Source organism: Protopterus annectens, chromosome 8.part0 (genome assembly GCF_019279795.1).
Source record: "Protopterus annectens isolate FY-2018-M chromosome 8.part0, PAN1.0, whole genome shotgun sequence".
Lineage (NCBI taxonomy): Eukaryota > Metazoa > Chordata > Ceratodontiformes > Protopteridae > Protopterus > Protopterus annectens.
The window spans coordinates 156904540-156928591 of record NC_056741.1 but is presented as its reverse complement, the minus strand read 5'-3'; the positions used below and the strand labels follow the sequence as shown (position 1 = coordinate 156928591).

Genomic DNA, 24052 nt, shown 5'->3' with positions numbered 1-24052 from the left:
AGGGAGTAATCCTATGCAGCCAAAGGGAGGGAATGTCCAGGCACATTCTAGCTTCAACCAAGGGAGTAATTCTATGCAACCATAGGGAGGGAATGTCCAGGCACATTCTAGGCCCTGCAAAAGTTACGACCCTTCCTTTATACCAGATAGTTCAGCATGCTTATAAACAGCATCTCTTGAAACTGGCTACTTAGGTAAATCAAATGGAAGGTTTCTTATATGGAGTTTAGCTCTGCAGTCCTATAACATGAGCTATTGAGCACAGGAGTGATAGAATTAATGCTAATGCAGATGACCTGCCTAGAAAGGGAATGGGATAGTATACCAGAAAAACTGCACCCTTGTCTCAAGTGTAACCCCTTAAAGGGGCCCCAAGAGGCTTCTTTGACTTTCTTATGTGGGGGGGAATTGTGTTGTCATCTTGAAGAAACTGAATATTAAATGTGATGTATGTATTTTTTGTCTGTGCAATTAATTTTCTGCTCTTTGAGCAAATCCATTTATCTCAGCATAATTCATTTCTACCACTACCACTGCCTAACTCCCATATTTTCTAAGCAAAGTTCTTAATTCACATTTCAGATCTTGAGGCTGGTGTTTTTTTATTTATTATCTAAGGAAAGGGTAATATTTAGCACTTTAGGCTGTCAAGCTGTTGGTATCCACATCCAATTAGATTGATTGCTCTGCGCATTGCAATTTAGTTTTTTTATTATTTTTGGGCTATAAATATAGAGTGGTTGGGTAACTACCATAACTAGGGTGGTGGCAGTACCACATTGCTAGGATTAAAGCATTAAAGCTTTGGAGAATTGAAAAGTTCTACCAGCCTTCACTGGGAGTTTGTTTGAGAGGGTGTGTGTGTGTGTGTGTGTGTGTGTGTGTGTGTGTGTGTGTGTGTGTGTGTGTGTGTGTGTGTTGTGTGTGTGTGTGTGTGTGTGTGTAATTAAGAGTTTGAAAGATAGTCATCATGGATAAGAAGGAAAGCATTGAAGTTCACAGAGAGAATGATTACAAAGGCAACTGGGGTGCAATATCACAGATTCAGCTCAGTAAATGGCCAGTGTTTAGTGCTAGTATGGGTCTGCATGTTGAAAGCTCATAGCTAGGGCAGTGGTACACACTCCCTGTATGTTCTTCAGAATCAGAATCATATTTATTGGCCAAGTATGAGCACATACAAGGAATCTGACTCCGGTTTCAGTGACTCTCCATGTACGAATTACATAAATGACACACATACAACGATTAAGAACAAGACAAATGGCATACATGCAACTATTAAGAACAAGACAAAAAAAAAGTAAATATGCATATACATACAAGGTGCAAAGTACAACCCAGTGCAAGAAATACTGAAATAAACTCTGAAAGAAACGAATATTAATATGTAAGCAATACTGCAGAATCCTCGGAGGCTTGGGAAAAAGAATACCCCAACCTAATAAACTGAGTTAATCATTTATGAACTTGATGGCCTGTGGAAAAAAAATTGTTCTTATATCTGCTTCTTTTGGTGCGTATTAATCTATAATGATTGGCTGATGGTAATAGTTCAAAACAATGGTGGTCTGGATGTGAAGGATCGGTGATGATTTCCCCTGCCCTTTTCATGACTCTACAATAGTACAGGTCCTATAAGGAGGGTAAACTAGCACCAATGATATTTTTGGCAGACCTGACTATTCAATGTAACCTGTTTTTGTCATGATTAGACAGAGATCCAAACCACACTGTTATGGATGAGCTGAGTACAAACTCAATGACTTATGTATAGAACTGAATCAAAAGTTCCTGTGGGAGGTTGAACTTCCTCAGCTGTCACAGAAAGTACATTCGCTATTGTGCCTTTTTATGATGGACCCTACATTGGTCTCCCACTGCAAGTTCCTGGAGATTATAGATCCCAAAAACTTGAAGGATTCCACAACTGACACAGTAGTATTAAATATAAAGAGGGGGGATAATATTGTAGTACCACTCCTAAAGTCCACTGTCATCTACACAGTTTGAAGAGTGTTCAGCTCCAGATTATTCTGACGACACCAAAGGGCCAGCTGCTCAACCTCCTGTCTGTATGCAGACTCATCACCATTCCTAATGAGCCCGATGACAGTTGTATCATCTGTGTATTTAATAAGTTTGACAGAGGGGTCCTAAGAGATGCAGTCATTAATGTAGAGGGACAATAGCAGTGGGGAGAACACACATGATACATCCCCTGTACTGATGGGCCATAGCTAGATGTAACTTTCCCCAGTTTCACCTGCTGTTTCCAATTGGCTAGAAAACTGGTGATCCATTGGCAGGCTGAAAAAGGAATGAAAAGATGGGAGAGTTTCAAGTGAAGAAGTTCTGGAATTATTACATTAAATGCAGAGCTGAAGTCCACAAACAGAATCCTTGCATATATCTCTGGATTGTCAAGATGTTGCAAGATATAATGCAGGCCCATATTAACTACATCATCCACTCTCAATAAGCAAACTGAAGGGGGTCAAATGAGGGAGCTGTAATATCCTTCAAGTGAGCTAACACCAGCCTCTCAAGTCTTCATGACCACTAGTGTCAAAGCAACAGGCCTGTATTCATTCAGTCCTGTTATACTGGCTTTTTTAGGCACTGGAATGATTGTGCCTTGTTTGAAACATAAGGGGACTTCGCACAACTTTGATTTATTAGAAATCTGAGTAAAAACAGGAGCCAGTTGATCAGCACAGGTTTATAAACAGGAGGGTGAAACCCCATCTGGATCAGCTGCTTTCTTAATTTGATGTCTTTTAAAAAAAAATGATGCACATCCTCCTCAGAGATAATTAATGCAGGCCGAATGTGAGAATGTGTGGAAGAGAGAGTCATATAAGTCTGAACACTGACAGAGCTGGCAACAGTGTCATTTGTAGCCTCAGGCTTATCAAGCCTGCAGTAAAAAAACATATAAGTCATCAGCCAGCTGGTAATTAGCTGCAGTGCAGGGGGATGTTTGTAATGTTTGATAGACCTTTCCACACTGATGCAGGATCATTGGCTAAAAACTGTTTTTTCAGCTTTTCAGAATAGCTTTTAGCTACTTTGAATTTTTTTGTCAGTGTGTTCCTTGCCTATCTAAAACCTCTTCTATCCCCACTTCTATAGACATCTTCCTTGACTTGACGAAGCTGCTTAAGTTTAGCAGTAAACCAGGTTTGCTGCTGTTAAATTTTAACCAGGTCTTAGTGGAGACATACATATCTTCACAGAAGCTAACATAAGATGTTTGTGCATCTGCCAGTTCATGCAAGTTAGCAGCAGAATCTTCAAAGATACTCCAAACCATACAATCAAATCAGGTTTTCAGCTTTAGCTTTGCCTCAGTAGTCCACCTTCTTGCTGTATTGATCACAGGTTTAATAGATTTTAACTTGGTCTTTTAGATGGGAAGCAAATGAATCAGACAGTGGTCAGAAAGGCCCAAAGCTGCACGGGGAATAGCACACTAAGCATGTTTTAACACTGTATAACAATGATCCAGTGTGTTCCTGTCTGTGGTAGGACACTTTATATGCTCTGTAAGTTTAGGAAGTTCATGGCTGAGATTTGCCTTATTAAAATCCCCCAGAATAATCAGAAGGGATAATTCTGCTCCAAGCACATTATCTGATCAGAGTTTTTGTAGTGCTGCCCTCACACAGGCTTGTGGTGGAAGGTAAACACTAACCAGAATAAATTAACAGAACTCTGAGGTGAATAAAAAGGCCTACACTTAACACAAAACATTTCTGAGTAAGGGCAGCACATTTTACTTAACACTGTGACATCATTACACCAACTTTCATTGATATAAAAGTAGATTCCACCCCCTTTACTCCTCCCTAATGTCTCCAATATTCTGTCCGCTCTGTAAAGTTGAAAGCCAGGCAGGTATAATGTAGAGTCTGGAATGGATTCACTTAGCAAGGTTTCTGTGAAACACAGTACAGAAGAAAGTAAAAAAAATCCTTGTGAGTTTCATTGAGAAGCAACAGTTCATCCATCTTATTGTATAGGGATCAGAGGTTTGCCAGATGTAAACTTGGAAGTACCACTCGAAAACCTCTCTGTTTCAGCCTAACAAGTACACCAGCACGCTTCCCCTTTTTGCGATGCCTGTGTCTACCTCTGGTGCTGACAGCTGTTTATCCTCCAGATAGGATCTCCAGAAAATTTCTTAATTCTGAAAAATCTGGTGTCAGATTGCATAACATGAGTTACCGAATATTCAACAATTCTTCACAAGTATACTTAATTACAATTGAACACCAAACAACAGGAGAAATAAACAAAAACAAACAGAATACTAGAGAGCACTGAACTGAGGCTGCCATTCTTGCTGCCATCTTGTTTTTTTTTGAGGTCAAGATTTAGTGAACTTGTGGGCAGTGGAACATATTTAAGAGCTGAAGCTCCTATATCTCACATATCTATTGAAGCATTTGGTTGGCTATAGTAAAATTCAGACTCTATCAGTGCCAAATTGATCACCAAGACTGGCTGGCAGTGGTAATACTCAAACCCCATCAATACCAGACCAGTTGTCATAAACTGTATATAGGTAAGTCAGAGGCATTTGCATGTAGAATCTACATCTGAAAATGGAGAAAAAGTTATGTGCAAGTTTAGAATCACTGTTTTCCTTATCTTCATCAGTCTCTGCTTATAACTAAGGTCATGTTGTTATCACATATTTGAGTGCCAGTGATGATTTCACATGACAAAAGTCTGTATGTACTTTGCATTAATGGCTATGAATGATATACATTTCTAGCTCTAGGTTTGTATGTGATGGTGGTCTAGTATAAATTATGTCTCTGAGCAGCATATTGCAGTGTCTCCTGCATATATCTGCTGTTTAATTTCAGAGCCTTTGAACTGCATCTGTCCTTGAGTATGATACAGGGCGAAGATCACTGAGATGTTATTATGTTGTTAAAATATGTTACCTATCATATGACATTGAAGATGCATGATGAATACAGTTTGAGTTTGTAAAATAAATACTATTGTGCATTTTGTGAGCATTGTTTGGTGGGAATACAGCATCTGCATCTTTGCACACAGTGTATTGTGAATTATGGTGACCTAATTAATTGTCTTTGGATGTTTTTGCCAGGTAATTAACTTCTCAACAGAGATGTTCACAAGTGCAAGAATCAAAAAACCTGAATATTTCACTCTTGGTGTTGGAATGGTGAACATCATGTTTACAGCTCTGTCGGTAGGTTAATGCAACACTTTTAACAGCTATTATTTTTGTACATAAACTTGCAGTACAGAAAGGGGAGGCAGAATAAATAAATAAAATAATAAATAAATAAATAGTCTGATGAAGCAATGGTTACCATTGCGAAAGCGCTCACCATTTTGTATTAAAAAAGAAGATTTTACTTTGTCGTGGTTCAGCTTCTTTATTCCAACTACCTTCCTACTGGGCACCTGTGTTTCAACATAAATAAATAAATAGATGAATGAATAAATACATTTAAAAAAAAAGCTAGCACAAAAAGGTTGAATTATACTTGTCACTTATGGAGTATAAACACTTTGTAGCCAGCTATTGTCAACATTTTGAGCAAATGTTCAGATTATGCAACATTTTCTGGGTTTGAGAATGTATTTGTAATTAACAAGGTCATACCCATTTAGCTCAATATTATATGTTTTGCAATCATTGATTCAGTGCAGACTATGTTTTGCCATCATTGATTCAGGGTAGACTATGTTTTGCCATCATTGATTCAGGGTAGACTATGTTTTTCAATCATTGATTCAGGGTAGACTATGGCTCTCCTATGACCCTGCAATAGGTTAAGCCCATAATCCAAGTGTGACTGAACTAATGTTAATCCACAGAAGTGTCTATATATATGGTTTAACAGACCATTCATAACTATTCCATCATTAAGAAACTCTGCAAACAAAGAGGTTATATTTCAAAATAAAAAAAATCTGATTGTATGGCAGATTTATGGCAAACTAAAATGATGTGTTCAGCGTTTCTAGGTTTGCATTGTTATTAATTTCCTCTTTCTCACGCCACAGTAACATTAAAAGTTGCCTAAAATCCTTACTGTAGCACATGGAGTGCTGAAACCCTGACTGCTAATCAATTTAAAGTAGTAGTTCAGATGCTGAAAAGATGGGTTTGGGATAGGGTGACTGGTGTATGTGCATTTGGCATTCCAAGCTGGTGATTGTGAAGGAATGCACGTGCCAAAGATGTTCATAAAATGTTTCCTGTATGACAGAGGTGCTGAAATCGGTCACTAGGGGCAAGAGTTAGGGACCTAACCACAAACCTCTGGCAACAGGGGGGGGGGGCTTGATGGTCAGCAGACAGTGGTGGAGAAATGAAATATATATACAAAAATGTAACTTAAAAGAAGCAGCAAAGAAAGCCCGTCTGCTGGCATGTCATAGAAACACATAGAACATATAGAGTAGATAGAGGACTGGAGCAATTTTCTAAGACCTAAACAGGGCATTTGAAATGGCTGACCACAAATTATTAGAAGACAAGCTAGCAGACTACAGTTTCTCTGCAGAAGTTACTATGTGGTTCAACAATTGCCTACATAAAGGATCATTTACAATTGCTGAATAAAGTTTGTACTCCAAAACCTGATTTATCAAAAGTCATGTTCCCCAGGGATCTGTTATAGGCCATTTACTTGTTTTTCAATACAAAACCAATATCCCGTGGGATGTGCCTAATTTACACTTCACTATGTATGCAAATGACATTGTACTTCAGATCATACATCTTTCTGGGATCTGAACACAATATCCCAGATTTACTTCTTAATTTGGAACTGGCAGGTTCGAAGAAAATGATAATAATAATACCATTAAATCCAAAACTATGATTTTTGAAACTGCAAAAAGGTTAGCTAATATTCTAACATCCTACAGCACTAACCCTGCAGGAGCCTTAATCACCTTTACAAGACAGCAAAGACACCTAGGAGTTGTGGTAAATGATGATCTGCCTTTTCATGCACATATTGAACACACTACAGATAAAGTTTGTCTGCAGTCTAAGGTAGCCTACACTATTTCACACATACATTCTGCTGAAGTGCATTGTGTTGTTGCCATCAATGTTCTAATACCATGAATAAAATGTGCATTGCCCATCACAGACTCTGCTTCTGGGCAAAACACAATTTTACAACAAAGAAGTGAGAACAAAATATTCAGCTTTATTCAGCCCACCTGATGTTCAACGTGCATACAGCTGCAGTCATAACAGATGGGTTCTCCTGCCATCAGGCGGGTCCTCGGCCGGTTGTCATCGCTTCTTCCTGACATCAGTGGTATAAAGGAACCAGCCAACGCCATTTTCTTCAGTCTTTCTTGCCGCATCGGTGCCGGAAGCAGAGCAGTTCGCGTGCGGGCCAGCTCCTGAGATTACGAAAATTTGGAAACCGAAGTCTTCTAAAAGCTAATACCCGTTGGAAACTTTTCTTGCCTCAGACCGATGTCAGACAAAGTTAATAATTGTATTTCTTGTGGGAAGCAAATACCACATATGGATTTCCATTCCTCTGTATACCTTGTTTAGGCCCAGACCACGATGTGCTACATTCAACAACGCCCAGCATTATTTTGGGAAAGCATTTAACTATACCATGTCGGGATACTCCGATCTGGTTTTTAATGTAAAACCGCGAAAACCGCAAGAAGACACGGACCGACACACTCACCGACACCGGCCTCTACCGACACCACACGCGGGTCGACTACCGTGGTCGGGTCAGCGCGAAGAGCTCCTGACTACCAATGACACTTCTTTGACGGTGTCTCTTGTGCCGAGCGCCAGGCTCCTCGCCCCCACCCCCACTAACAGACGAGAAGTCACTCTTGTTGAATCTCAGAAGAATGGACAGGTCCACCTCCTCCACTCAAGGTGTCTTAGACCTTCTTTCTCCATCAAGGCTTTCACAAAGTCTAAAGCAACCATGCACCCTAAGAGACCAGTTACACAGGGCCCATCTCCAGGCCCATGCCTAAGAAACAGATGCTTAAAATGGCTGAGGATTTAATTACTCTTATCAGAGGTTCTCAGCCCCACCGGACAAAAGGCCCAGAGTGGAGAAGATTCCCCTCCTCTGATCAGGGCTCCATTATTTCAGAGCATTCTGATGATCAGTAACATTCTTACTCCCCTTTTGAAGACTCTGATGTGGAGTCCATCCTTCTGTCTCCCCAGAGGATTACTCATTTGGGGAAACTTTGCATACCTTAAGGGAACACTTCCACTGGGAAGGCCAAGATTATTCAGATTCCAAGAAAAGGCTCAGGGAATTTCTCTTGCTACCTCAGCACAGGCCTCTGGCTATACCTCCTGTCTTGGACATCCTAGATGATGTTTACTCTCTACCTCCAGCTCCAGTTAAGCCTGACAGGTACTACAGGGTCCCTGACTCACACCAGTTTCTATACAAAAGCCATGCTGCTGACCCAGAAACCATCTCACAGGGCCCCAAGGAGTTAAGGCCTGCTAAAAATCCATTACCTTCTGAGAGAGACTCCAGATCCTTAGCTTATCCATGAGGGCCTTAAACTGTCAGTTTCATATGCTAAAATACCAACAGTTTTGTTATCACAATTGAAAAGTAAAATGTCACAACCTGAACAACCAGACTTGAAGGAGTTGCAGGATTTGATGCATAGTGCAGAACAAGTGGGTAAGCATACCTTACAATGTGGTTTTGATGCTCTATAAGCCACATGTAGAGCTGCTGTTGCAGGATCAGTCATACGTAGGCATGCCTGGCTCAAGGAACAAGCCTTGCCTGATCATGTCAAAGCTAAATTACTAGACACCCCTCTTCAAAAGGATGTTTGGTGCTAATGCTGAGGAGGTGTTAAGGAAAATGGAGGAAAAGGCTAACAATGCAAACTGTGAAATAATTTCTACAGGTACACCCCCCCGTTTTAGTAGAAATTGGCCCAAAAAAAACTGTCCCTTTCTGCCATGCAGACCCCCAAAGAGTAGATACAGGTGCCCGAGAGGCAGAGGACAATGAGGCAGACAATGGCAAGCTCCTACACAAAGAGGTGGTGAGGATAACTCGCAATCTTTCAGAAAGCAAACCCAAAGACTTTCCCTTTGCATGCGAACCAAGTCTCAAATGGCAGCCCCTTAGGAGGAAAGATGGCATTATTTTCAAAATTGGCATATTGTCACAAAGGACAAATGGATCCTGGACATTATAAACAGAGGCTACAAATTCCATTTTCACACCCTTCCAAAATGAGAGGCATGCCAAACCTGCCACACAATCAAAGGGCAGAGGCACAAAGGCAAATTACAGATCTCATAAACATGAAAGCTATTCGGTTTTATTCCAGGCTATTTCTGGTGCCAAGGAAGGGAAAAGATTGGAGACCTATTTTGGACCTATCCATCCTAAACACATTTCTACTGACCAAAATTCAAGATGCTCACTCTACAGCAACTTCTTCCCATGCTGGGCAAGGAGTCTTGGCTGGTAACATTGGACCTCAAGGAGGCATACCTGCATGTCCCAATCAGACAAAATTGCAGAAGGTACCTCAGGTTTCTTGCAGGTTCAACCCATTATCAATTCTCTGCATTGCCCTTTGGCTTATCTACTGCACCCAGAGTATTCACGAAATGCCTGGCATCAGTAATTGCCTACTGCAGACCTCAAGGGATACAAATATACCCCTATTTGGACGACTGCCTGATCGACAGCAAGCACATTCTTCTGAAACATCTGGCTTATGTAATAATGTTGTTGAACTCTCTGGGATACACAGTCAACAGAAAGAAATCAAGGCTAATACCCTCTCGGAAGATAATTTTCCTGGGTGCCAATTTGGTCACAAACACCCAGATGGCCTAGCTCATGCCAGAGAAGCAGGGCAACTAATTCAATACTTCAGAACACTAGCAAATTGCACCAGGCTGACTGCAAGGAAAATCCTGCAGGCTCTGGGATTCATGGCATCTTGCATCTTACTAATCCCATGTGCAAAGCTGCATATGAGGAAACTACAATGGTACCTGAAAAACATATGGTCTCAACACAGCCACAGTTTGGAAACAATAATACCACTAATTCCATGCCTGCAAAGGAATTTCTGTGGTGGGCTCAAGCATGTCAAACAAACACAGGTCTTCCATTCAGCAAGCCTCAAGCAAATCAAGTCATCACAACAGAAAGGTCCCAAAAGAAAAGCACCTTCACATCAATCAAAAGAAATGCTAGCAGTAATAAATGCTATTATAGCTTTCAAGGACCTTCTACAACCAGGTCAACTATTGATAAGAATGGACAACACCACAGTTATGTGGTACATAAACAAACAGGGAGGAACACATTCTTACCCCCTATGCAGACTGGCCATGTCACTTTGGAACATGGCCATGGACTTACAAATGGAACTACAAGCACAGTACTTGCCAGGCAAGGAAAACACGCTGGCAGACAACCTAAGCAGGAATATGACAGATCCACATGAATGGAAATTGCATCCAGAAGTTTTTACAGAAATGATCCAAGAATGGGGAAGGCCAGGCATAGATCTCTTTGCCTCCCACAAAAATTATCAATTGACAAAATTCTGCTCAAGGATCTTCCATCCAAAGGCCTGGAGAGTGGACGCTCTCTTTCAGTTGGACATCAATGACAGTTTATGCCTTCCCACCTCTTCCTCTGCTGCCCAAAGTTCTATTGAAAACCAGAGCAGACAGACCAAAGATGATTCTCATTGCTCCGGACTGGCCAAGGCAACACTGGTACCCACTCCTGAGGAGCCTGACGCATTCGCCACCATGGACCCTGCCTCTAATGCCTCTTCGTCTGACTCAGCACAGCTACAAAACTCTTCACAGCCAGCTAAAAACACTCATTCTAGCTGCATGGTGCAGGATGTCATTTTGGAGGCCAGAAGGCCATCAACTAGAAAAGCTTACTCTGCAAAATGGAAACAGTTTTGTGTCTGGAATGAGAAAAAGGGCCAGGATCCTGGAAAACTGAATTTACCTCAAATACTACAATATTTGGCTGAACTGCTAAGCAGTGGACTTTCTTTCTCCTCCATCAAAATCCATGCCTCAGCCATTTCTGCAGAATACAACACTGATCCACCTTTATTCTCTCACCCTCTTAAGACAGTTCCTCAGAGGGGCTAAGAATTTAAGACCTCCAAGGAAACAACCAATACCTGCTTGGGATCTTAATTTCATTCTGGAAAAACTGACCTTGCCTCCCTCTGAGCCAGCTGCCTCATCAGATTTGCAATATTTGTCCTGGAAAACAGCTTTCCTTCTGGCTATCACCTCAGCTCGTAGAGTTTCAGAACTACAGGCTCTCATGGCTGTCCAGCCTTTATCATCTTCCATCAGGACAGAGTTTCATGCCTAAAGTGGTATCCAGGGTAGCTTTAAATCAGGCCATACATTTACCTACTTTTATCCTAATCCTCAAAACAAAGGGAGAGATTACTACATTCCTTGGACATCCACAGACAACTACGTTATTATTTGGACAGAACAAAGCCTTTCAGAAAATCAGAACAGCTCTTTGTGGCCTATGCGTAGGAGCTCAAGGAAAGCCAATTTCCAAGCAGACAATCTCAAAATGGATAACCCACTGCATCTTTCATGGCAAAGCTGTACCTACAGGCATTAGAACTCATTCCACCAGGGCCGCAGCCACCTCTGCAGCCTTCCTCAGAGGAGTTGAAGCAGCCACTTGGAGTTCTGTGCATACCTTCTCCAAGCACTACAACCTACCATTATACTCCAAATCTAGAGCAGGCTTTGCCACTGCAGTCGGCATTTTGGCTCCTCCTAGTTCCACCTAGTGCCTACCACCCCTTTCTTAGCTTTGGGATTCTACCCATCTGTTATGACTGCAGCTGTATGCACGATGAACATAGTACAGTTTTGTACCTACCATAAATGTAGATGTTAAGTCCTGGTTTCCTCCTCCTTCCCTCTTGGGACAGGCCTATAGGCTAACACATCCTCATACAACCTGATTGGGGTATTCATTTATGATGTATTTGCTTGCAACTACTGTATTTTGATTATATTGCACTGCATTATTACACAAATTTATGTATTGCCTTCCTTCTGGGGTACCCTTATCTGGGGCAAGAAAAACTGAAGAAAAAAATGGCGGCTGATTCCTCCCTTTATATCCTGTCGCACTGGACATCAGGAAGAAGCGATGACGGACGCCGGGGACTCTAGACTTGAAAATTGCTACGAGAGGACCCTGACGGCTTCCTCTGAACAGCATTCTTTTTCTATACAGAAAGCTAACTGGTTAACTATCTCAGCCGGTGCAATATGCATGCTTAACACACTTACTTACAAACTATTGAACAGTTTATGCACCTTACTTGTGATGACCACTTGCATTTTATACATCACTGTCCACCAAAAGCAAATGTTTTTCTGTGCATAAATCCTAAATCCTCATACTCAATTCACAGTAACCCCAGCATCAAACTAAACAGGCCTCTATAGCCATTTGTGAAAAATCCTTCAACAACCTAACCCCTGCCTCCTGGAAATTCCTAACACAGGAGACTGTTGAATTAGATAATATTATTCTTTTTTTCCAAGAGAAAATTGAAAATGCATTCTTGCTAAAGAAAACAAATGTGTTTGGTTTAGAGAAATGAGATAAGATTAACTTATTATTCCTCATCTTAAATTACTTCAGATTTAGTTTAAACTACTATTCTGTTTATTTATAATGTGCTCATAATAATGTTCCAAAGCATACTCTGTGTTTCACAATGATGCCAAATATATTGCCCTGTTAATAAGGACAATATTTTTATTTTCTGTACTCATAATTAGAAAGGGGCAAAGGAAGTGCCTGGCACAAGCTGTTAGGGTCATGATTGGCGGTTATTGATGGGACATGAGGGGAGCACCAGCATTTATTTAAGAAGCCACAGGTGATAATAAGGTTTCTTAAATGAATGGATCCAGTAGCTGTAGCAAAGACCTGATACAAACTCTTGGTACTACAAAGACAGTAAGATACAATGTATTTAGTTTGTGCATCAGTTCTTTGTTACAGTTCAGACAGATTTTTTTTTTTTTTTTTAAGGCTGGGAGTGCTATTTCTAGGGAGTGACCAAGCCATCACTCTGTTTGTACTATTAAGTTTCTTTTCTATTATTGTTATTGTGTTTCTTTTGATCATTGCTTGCCTTCTAATAATATTTTGATTGTTTATATTACGTTAATTGTTTTTTCAAGTTTTTATTCTCACATTGTTATTTTTAAATTCATTTATGTGTAATGCATTTTGTAATAATTGGTGGGTTGAATGGGTTTCAATTGACATACGGTCAACAGCTTTGCCATATGACCCAAGTTGTATCTAAAAAGGGTCATACCAGCAAACCCACTGGCAAGAAACAACCAAAAACAAACAAATACACAGACATTAATTAATTAATTAATTAATTAATTAATTAATTAATTAATTAAACAAATAAATAAAACATATTAAACGTTAAGTAGTTATCATGTGTAAGATATAAAAATAAACTTTTTCTAATAGTACAATTTGTGAGTTGCAAAATTATAAAGCAAATTATACATTTTAAGGCTATGGTGTTATAACAGGAAATTCTGTAAGGAATTCTAATTTAAGAATGCAAAGAATCTTTGTGGCAAATCAACCTGGTAGCAGATAGAGTACCAGATTTAAACGAAAACATTAATATTAAGTGCTTTCTAGTATTAAGGTGATATTTTATCCCTTGCAAAGTGTATTTGTATTTTCACCTAAATATGTATTTTATTATTCATTTTTCACACTACATTGTTTTATAGAAGTGCAATGCATTGTGATTGGAATATTTGTGTCATGTGACTGTGTTTGAATTTGTTATAATGTGGGAAGAGTGAGAGGTTCTTCATTTTCTGTTGAAATTCAAAGAAATAAATTTGCTCAAAGGATTTGTGCCTGCATCTTCTGTTTACTTCCTTGCATCGTTCTAAGGTTCTTTGTTCATTTTAATTTATTTGAATTCTAATTTAACCTCACAATATACGTAACATATAATAAGCAGATATAGACAACTCTGAGTTATAATCACCCTGCTTACCACCACATTTTGGTAGCATCTTTCTAAATCTATAAAGACATCAATAAGATTCAACAACAACCCATATCTCAGTAAACACTGCTGATGACCCTATCCACCCTCCCACTGCTTGTTAATACTCTTCTGATTTTGACATGGATCTCTCTCTAGTTTATGGTTATAGGAAATATAATGTTAGCTTTAAGTAACATTCAGGACTGTTACTGTAAATAAATGCCTCATTGTTTCAAAGTAGGTATTTGGCTAAAGACCTCATAAGAGGACATAAGGAGCCATTCTCTAGCTTGAGATAGCTCAGAATATGCTATCACCAAACCAACCATTTGTCATTTTCTTAGAAATTCTTAAACTTTCAGTAGATCTAATCTCATCAGAGAGCATGTTCTATTACAACATCCCTAGTGGGCAGTCACTGACCTCCCAGAGAATATGACCACAACCACATTGTGACATGTTGTGACACGTGTTTCCATAAACATCTAGTCAAAGCAGTTTATATGCCCCTCCATGCACCAAGGTCATCTTTGAAAGTACAATGACCACCATTTTAAAGCATAATAACACTAACAATAAAAATCATCATCATGGGGACTTCAGTACAGGCAAAATTTCAGACAGAAGAGGTCAACTCAATTCCTTCTTTTCTCAGTACAACTTCACACAAATGTAACCCTTCTTCAGACTGACATTTCTTACTTGACCTCCTCATAGCCAGCTTGCTATACAAGTTGCTCGACATAAGATGTTTACCCAACACCACCTCAATAACCATTTCCCAGTACAAGGTTTATTATTATTCAAAGCCCTCCCCTCCACAACAATAACTGTCTTTCGGCTTTTCCCGGTTAGGGGTCGCCACAGCGGAACTCTGGTACGCTAATGATTGGCAGTAGATTTTTACGTGCTGGCTTGCCGGGCCTAACGCACAACCTTCAGCGAAGGAATGCCCATTCATGCATGTCGACACACAGAAGACGCTATAACTGAGAATCGAACGTGCAACGTCTAACTGTGAGGCGATAATGCTTCCGCAGCACCACCACCGCAGTCCCCCCCCCCACAACAATAAACACTAAAAATCTCACAGAGTCTGGTGAAGATGAAGAGCTAGCCAATACTGAATGGATGAACTGGTATGCTATTTGCAAAGCTGCAGACCTATCCAGAACACTTAGCATCTTTAACTCCTATATGTAGTCAGACCTTGATAAATGGTTGTCATCTACTAAACGACATTTGAATGTACAAAATTCCCTCCAGCACTTCCTTAAAAAAAGCTCATGAAAGATGGGGATCAAGCTTGGTCATTTTGGAAAACCATACAAAAATAATCAAGGTTATCAGTGATTCCTGACCCCATTACATAATCACAAACAAGAAATTAAAAAGGCCATGTTGGCATGTATGTGCATTAAACTTGATTATACACCAATACAGCCCAAACAGTTCTGGAGAGTAATCAGGAATACAGCAAATTTCAGCAGGAACAATAATAACAACAGCAGCATAACAATTATAGACACAATTAAAACGTAAAAAATGTTCATAACTTGTGCAGTAAACTCAGCACTCTCGTCTAACCCTTCCACTCAGTCTTGTCATGACAGTCTCACATCTCAAAATTCCCACCACACATATTCTCCACCCCCCCCCACACACACACACACACCTTCAAGCAACCCCTCAAGCTACCCAATTTTCAAAATCCTTTCTCTCGCTCTCCCTCTCTCTTTGTTAAATACCTCCCCTTTTTATTTCAGATAAATGTCAGCAAAATTTTCCAAGGATATTTAAAAAATTAGACTTTAAATGTAACACAAATCCAAACAGCTTACCCCCTCCTTTCCTAAAAATGTGTGCCTGACCACTATCTGCACATTTGGCATATATCTTCAACCTGTCTATCACCTCTAGAATTATGACCTAATCAACCACATCCTCTCAGGACTTTTACCCAATATCCATCCTCTGAATGATTAGAAAGATATTTGAGAAACTGACTTCTGGCTTGCCCTCTGAGATCAAATAAGGTCTCTGAATTGGTGCAAAACACAGATTTACAAATGGTCGCAGCACAGTTGCAAATATCTATACTGTGACTGATAAAATATTATCATCTATGGAAAAGGGTTGACTGAACAGAGGAACTTTCATAGATTTTCACAGAGTCTTTCAAAGTGCGGACCACAGCATTCTACTTTTTAAGCTAGACAAACATAGGTTTGGGTTAAACACTTTATTCTGGTTTAAAAATCTACTTATTGGATTGAATATTTTTATTTCAGTTAGGTAACTTATGTACAGACCTGGGTACCTTCTCATCTGAAGTCCCTCAAGGCTCCATCATAAGCTCCATGTTATTTTCATTATTTATAAATGGCATAACCAACTCTGTCCAGCCTGATAACTTGATCTTGTATGCTGATTACCTCATCCTTTGTAGAAATGTCCTCTCCACAACAGTAGTCCAAACTTAACTCCGAAAAGGCTTCTCTTTCCTATGCAATTGGCTGGTTAATTACAAATGAACTCTGAATATCAGTGTCTCCAAGTCAGCCTCCATGTTTTTGATACACAAGACAAACTCACTTCAATTCCCTCAACTACAAATAAAAACTCCAAACAGCGAGCACATTTCCACAGCAGTGAAATGCAAGTACCTTGGCCTTATTTTAAGCCAATCACTATCACTTAAACTTGACACCAAGTTACCAATCACTAAAGTATCCGCCTAGATCAAGGCCACTTACTACATCTCAAATCATCTTACCAAAGAAGCCAGACAGGCTTTAGTTAAAAATGTTTTCATATATGGGTTAGAATATGTAGTCCCATTTATCTCCCTCAACTCAGCCCACAGTACCAGCAAAAGTGAAGCAGTGATAAATTCCATCTGTAAATTTATTTTCACCCGCCACCTATCACATCACTGCATTATATTACAGAAACCCTTCTGACTCACATTCACAGCATAATCTACCCTTCTTTTTGTCTCACTTACATTTAAAATCCTGAATAATAACTTCTCCCCAGAAGCAAACTACAAATCAAATCCTCCCCATACTTTCTCAGAAGTCAAGACAATGGCTCAACACTAATTAGACTCCCTTTTGGACATGTATCCAGCGAAAAAAACTTCAGCAAAATCCCTGCTAATTTTAATCATTTTCCCACAGAAGTTAAATAGATTTCAGAATATTCATTTCTACAGAAAAAAGCAAGTAAAACATCTGCAAACAACTTATAGATATTGTCTTGACAAGGGCTAATCTCCATCCCATTTCATTTGTCTGTCACTTTTAAGACAACAACTGTTTTCTGTACCTGAGATTTTCTGTATTTGAATTATCATTTTTGCTGCATGATTGTAGTTGTGCATTTGCACCCAGATCATGGATGAAAAGGTTCCTCAGATCAGTGCAACTGCTGGGTTAACAAAGTAAAAAGAAAAGAAAATAGAAAATAAAATGTTCTTCCTGCTCTGTCTTTAAAAAGTTCAGCTGTCTTAGGCTTATTCAACCTGTCATTATTTATCAGATTTTTTCTTAACATTATCATGCATGCTGGACTTCCAAGATGGCTGCACACTGCTTAACAACTTGTTTCTAGCTCTCCCACTCAGCAGGGAATACCAGTAGACTTGTGTTTATGGGTACATTTCAGTAACTGGCTAGTAAGTACACTATACTACCTGGATGCCAGGTATAAAGAAACACAGAAGACCTGGAAAAAAATCAGCTTCAAAAAGTGAGGAAGAAACACTGTCAGGGGAGAGTTCTGCAGCTGTTCAGCAAAAAGTAATCCAACCTTCAGACATGACTTCCAATAACCTACAGGAAGATGTAAGACAACTGCATACAGACCTGGTTAAAATAAACAAAACACTGGTAAAGTATATCAACACAAATAACAAAAGGCTGGAGCAAATGGAAGAATATTTAAACAGATATTCAGAAGAGATGATAAAGCTGTAAAAAACAGAAGCTGAAATGAAGAAAAGGCTGGCTGAATATGAGACTACTCAGGAGGAGATGTTTCAAAAATAATAGAATTAGAGGACGTAGCATGTAGGGAAAACCTGACATTTTCAGCTATACTTGAAGAGCTGGAAGGAACAGACTGCATTCATTTTATGAAAGCACAAATAAGCAACTGGACTGGTATTCCACAGCAGGAACTGTTAGTTGAATGGGCACACCGTGTGCATGCTCCGAGCTTGGCCATGAGAAAACAACCTAAACCTTTTATAGTAAGGATGCAATCCTACCAGCAGAAGGAGTTCATTCTAACAAAACTGTGGAAGAAGGGCAAAATACTAAATGTGGGAGATAGCAGAGTTTTGTGGAGAATGATTACTCATCGTACACCAGGCAAAAGAGAAGTAAATTCATTCCATTATTCAGAAAATGCCGAGACACAGGTGTGAGATTCAAACTACTGTATCCAGCTGTCTTTAAGGTATTCTTCCCTGGAGGAACAAAATCATTTTTGATGGAATGCATGCTAAGGAGGAAACAGAAGAAGATTCTGTTTTTTTTTTCTTCTGGAGACCACAGCGAAACTGTACCTGTGAAACCTTTTCCAGCATTTCAATAGAAAATGTTAGAGAGAAGGAAGGGAGCATGGGAGTTGACTAGAAGAATCAAGAGTACATTGGAAATGAAGCAGAGACAGGATCTGAGTAATGGAGAAGAACATTAATAAAATCAGCAACTTAATGTGGAATTATAATGCAATAATTATATTTGTGACATATGACAGAACAAGAAAATCTGGAAATATTGAACTTTTTCAAAATTTGTTTCATGTGTGGGGGACTCCAAAGTATATGTCCTACTGCACATCATTAATGTTCAGAAAAAATGCTTTGAGGAGGGGAAGGGAGGGGAGAACACTAACTGTAAGTAAAGAAAACACTTTCTTTTCTTAGTAGTACTGTATTTGTGGTGCATGGTTTTCATTGCCTGCTATTTTTAAGTGTAATGGGGATTGTAAATAGGTGTTGTTTTTCTTTTTCTCCTCTCTTCTCTTTTTCTTCTTGTACAGTTTTGAGAAGTATAGGCAATGCAGTAATAAAAAAGGGAGGCTGGTTGAAAAGGCATGACAAAGTTCAAATTAATGTGCTTTTATTTCATTCTTGCATGGATAAATGACTGATTAAGGACTTTTGTTTTAATTGAGAGAGCAAGTAAATGAAAAAGAATATTTAGTAATATGAAGCTTTTTTGCTAGCAGTTGCATGTAAGTATGCTAAGTAGCATTTCTGAAACTAGTCTTCCTGTCTCCATGGAGACAATCTGATAGAGAAACTGGAGACAGTCTGGTGGAAGGGGGTTGGCTGAAGGAAAAAAATAACAGAGAAATTGGCTAGGGCATAATGTTCTCTGAAAACAATCAGGGGTTTTCCCAGGTGTGACAGTTTTAAAGGTAATGCAAAACCAATTAGACCTGAAGTAAAGTTTTCTCAGTTTAAAATGCATGGGGTTATTAATATAAACAGGTGTTTTTTTTTTCTTCTTTTTCACCATTCTCTCTTTTTCTTTGTTCAGTTTTAAGAAATGTAGGCACTGCAATGAAAAAAAAGAGAAAAAGAAGGAGAGGAGGTGATAGGGTTAGAGAGGAAGATCTGGTTAAGAGAGTGTGACAAAAGAAAAATCAGTGTGCTTTTTCTCATGCTTCCAGCTGGGTTAAAACCTGGGCGTTATCCAGTAACAAGTTTATTACAATGCGTGCAAATGAAAGAGAATATTGAATATTGCAAGGCTTTTTTTTTCCTGATAAACAAGGTTCCCTTAGCAGTTTTGTGTCTGGTTTGCATGTCACTAGAACACAATTTGATAAAGAAAATGGCTTGGAGAAAGTACTTACTGAAAGCATTCGAGTGTTTTCTCAACTGGGAAAGCTTATAAGGACATACAAAATCAAGTAGCACTTATTAGTAGCACAGGCTGTACCATGCATCTTAGCATGACTAACCTTTCTTTTCGGTTAACTTTAGCCTGTCTGCTTTGCTATCAACTTAGAACTTATGCTCTTATTAGGAAGCAAAAACTTCAACATTTGAAGATGTACGTAGTTTTGTATGTTATTATTAAGTTAATGGGTTTTAGGAGGGTTTGGGAAGGAATGTGTTTGTTCTGTTTGAGAGCTTTCAAAAACAAAAAGTTATGTAAGCTGTGGCATAGGCACAAATGGATATGAAAAGAAACAACTGTATAAAAGATCAACCTGCCGAACCGTATATATATATATATATATATATATATATATATATATATATATATATGTAACATAAAAGGTGAAACTAGACATTTAACAAAAAAACAGTTATACATAAAGGTGGTAATAAAAACTATATAAGAAAATGATACTTTCTGTAATGTCTCAATCTGAATGGTCTTACGGATAAACATAAAAAAGAAAGAGTAGTGAATTATATTAAAAATGTAGAGTGTAAATAGCTATGCTACAGAAGGCACACTTGAAAAGAAATGAACATGTGAATTTGATAAAGAAAGGTTTTCAGGATGGTTATTCAGCAGAATATCTGGGGCAAAGGAAAAGAGGAGTACTTATATTAATTGCAAGCGGAGCTCCAATAGTGATAGAAGAGGAAAAAAAGATAATGGAAGATACATGGTATTAAGGGGCTATTGGCTAGGGAGGAGGAGTACACCGACTTGCATTTACATTCCCCCTAAAACTGCTTTAATGGAGCTTAAGAAAATTCTGGGAGAAATAATTAGCTTTCAGCAAGGAATATTACTTATATGTGGAGACTGGAATTTACTTTGCAACAGTAAAGATGTGTCTGGGGGCCCTAGAAGGGAAAATATAACAAAGGAGGGTAGATTTTTGAAGAAATGTATGAAAATGTTTGGCATGGAAGATATGCATTCAGTACTAGGACTTTGGCATGAACTTACAAATTACTCTCTGAGATACAAAAACTGAGCTAGGCTAGATAGATTTTATATCTCACAGGAACATGTGTACTTAATTGAAGGTCTTGAAGCACACCCAATAACTATTTCAGATCAGCACCAATAATAACTAAAATAAAAATGCAAGAATGCAGGGTAATGAAATAAAAATGAGACACTGTTGCTTTCCCACTTGTCACTTGAAAAGAGAGGAATTCAAGGAATGGGTTTTGGAATTAATTCAGGAGCGACTAGAGAAGATAGAATATTCTCTGAAAACATAACCAGGGAGTGGGATAAAATTAAAGTGGAGTTTAAAACTAGGGTGGAAATAAAAGAAAGGGAGGTATGGTTAATCAGTAACAAGAATTATTTAGAGGGATTGACAAATGTTAAAGTAGTTCAAAATAGGGGAATCTCTCAGAACAAGAAAAGGAGCAACAGCAGAATGCTAAACTGAAAATAAGGGATTACGTCAACAATATGCATGAGTTTAGAAAGACTGTTGTTAAGCAACTGTTTCTTGATAATAATTGTAGAGCACAAAAACTTTTAGCGCAACAACTCAGGCAGCAGAAAATGGCAAGGGCTGTCATCAAGCTTAGGGAGCCTATAACAAGGAAGATAACGACAGACCCTGTAGACGTATTAGAAATATTTCAGAAATTTTATGAAAGTTTGTATAAAGCATAGAAATATGGAAATCAAGAAAAGGTACAAATGGAAATGTTTATGGAAGAATTAAATATGCCCAGGTTAGAGGTAGATGAGGCTCAATTACTAAGGATAGGAAGGGATGAGATAAAAATGGATATGTATAACTAATCTGCAGGAAAGTCCCTGGGAATAGATGGTATTCCTGTAGAAGAAGATCTGGAAGGTTTTGTTTAACAGTATTTTAAGATGAGTAGAAGTACAAGCATCCTGAAAGAACGCATTGGTAATGGTAATACCTAAAGAGGGTAAAGATCCATCAGATCCAGCTTCATACAGGCCCATTTCAATACTATATCATAATTATAAAGTGTTTATGTCTATAATGGCTAAAAGAATAGCAAAAGTGCTACCAAAATTGATAGGTATGGATCAGTGTGGTTTTGTGGAGGAGAGGCAAACATTTGACAATATTAACAGAACATTGATGATCCAGAGGGAAACAGAATGTAAAAAAAAACCTTCTTTTATTGGTGGGTCTTGATGCAGAGAAAGAATTTGACAAAGTAGACTGATACTTCATGAGCAAGGCAATGGAAGCATTTGCTTTCCCTGATACAATTATAAGGTTGATTAGAAGAATATATAAGAGATCTGAGGTGCAAATTAAGGTGGGTGAGATCCTCTCTGATAATTTCTGCTTGAGTAGAAGAACCAGACAGGGTTGTCTGCTTTCTCCTTTGTTGTTTGCATTATATTTAGAACCATTGGCAAAGAAAATAAGGGATTCAGAAATTCAAGGATATAATTGTTATGGTAGTCAGGAAAAGCTGGCTCTATTTGCAGATGATATTATTTTATACATGACAAAACCACAAAAGGACTTTATAGTGTTGTGGAACATTTTAAGCCAGTTTCAAATCTTCTTGGGATACAAAATTAATGAAGCTAAAATGAAGGCAATAGCAGTAAATTATGTACCCACACATGAACTGGTCCAACAATAGCCATATTTATGGGGAAATGATAACATGAAGTATTTAGGATTATGGATTAAAAATGACTCTGTTGTAGAAGCTAAGAGCTTAGGATATGTGGAAAGAGACTAAACAGAAGATAATACAAAAACTGAGAAACTGGAAGTTTTGTTATATGGATATGGATACTAAGATACAAGCCATTAAAATGTTTTTAGTTGCTTTATTCTTATACACAGGTCAGGCATATTTTTATCAACAAGAGGAGAAGTTGTGGATAGCAACTAAAAACAGTTGAAGGATTTTATCTGGATAGGGAAAACAGCAAGGGTCAAGTGGGATAAGCTGATTCTTCCAATAGAACAAGGCGGACTAGGATCACCCAATTTGAGGGGTTATTTTAGGGCAACACAGTTAAGGCTCTTGTACATAGCAGAAGCAGAAAACTATCATTCAGATTGGAAAGGAATGATGCTGCTACAGGTAGGGAGCTCAAGAAATAAGGAGAGATTGGGATTTTGGATGCAGATTCTTAAGGAGAACAACAAAAATTATACAGAGTATTATATTCATAAAATAGCAGAGAGTATTTTAAGAATCAAACCAGCATGAGAATGGAGAAAAGAGATTTTGCCAATATGGATGACTGTGGTCAGGGATACAGATAATAGGCAAGAAGGGGGTGAAATTTATTGGAGAAAACTGACAAAGGAACCAAGGTATTGGGAGCAAATAATTAGAAAGGGAAAGGTAATAGAATAAGAAGAGGCCAATAATTTATTTGGACTGCAGGTTAGAGACTGCCTTCCCTATCAAGGATTAATAACAGAGTATAGGCAAAGAGAAAGAAATAGGGGGCACCTAAATGAAAGACCAGCACTGGTAGAGTTTTTAATAGAATCTAGAACAAAAGCTGCTGTTAAAAAAAGGTATAATTAGTAAAGCATATAAAATACTGCATGAAAATTATAAGAATCAATCAGAGGTGCTTAGGAAAGATTGGTAAGAGAGACTGGATAAGCAATTCACAAAGAGACAATGGGAGGATATATGTATATCTCCCAGATATGCAACAACGTCTAAAAGATTTAGGATCTTTGCCCGAAAGTGTTTACATAGTAGTTTTATACCCCAAGTAGACTCCAAAGAATTTTTACCCAGGTGAATACCAAGTGTTAGAGGTGTGATGGATAAGAAAGGGGTGTTTGGGAACATATTTTTGTAAGTGTAATGAGCTGGCAGACTTTAGGGATTCCGTGCAGACTGTTCTGACAGAGATGCTGGGTGAGCAGATTAGATTGACTTGGGAGATAATTTTTTTTGAGTTATGATACAGAATTGGAATTGTCTAGACATAGTAAAGCCTTG

The 24052-nt window shown here is 38.6% G+C and overlaps 1 protein-coding gene across 3 annotated transcripts in view; it reads left to right on the top strand.

The window, feature by feature from the left end:
* The window catches only part of LOC122808685 (solute carrier family 2, facilitated glucose transporter member 1-like), a 621069-nt gene that overhangs the window by 431102 nt on the left and 165915 nt on the right, over positions 1 to 24052 (top strand). For all 3 annotated transcript variants that reach the window (XM_044079667.1, XM_044079668.1, XM_044079666.1), the window contains one exon: positions 5129 to 5233. In XM_044079667.1, coding sequence (XP_043935602.1) covers positions 5129 to 5233 — 105 coding nt within the window. The remainder of the gene's footprint in view (positions 1 to 5128; positions 5234 to 24052) is intronic.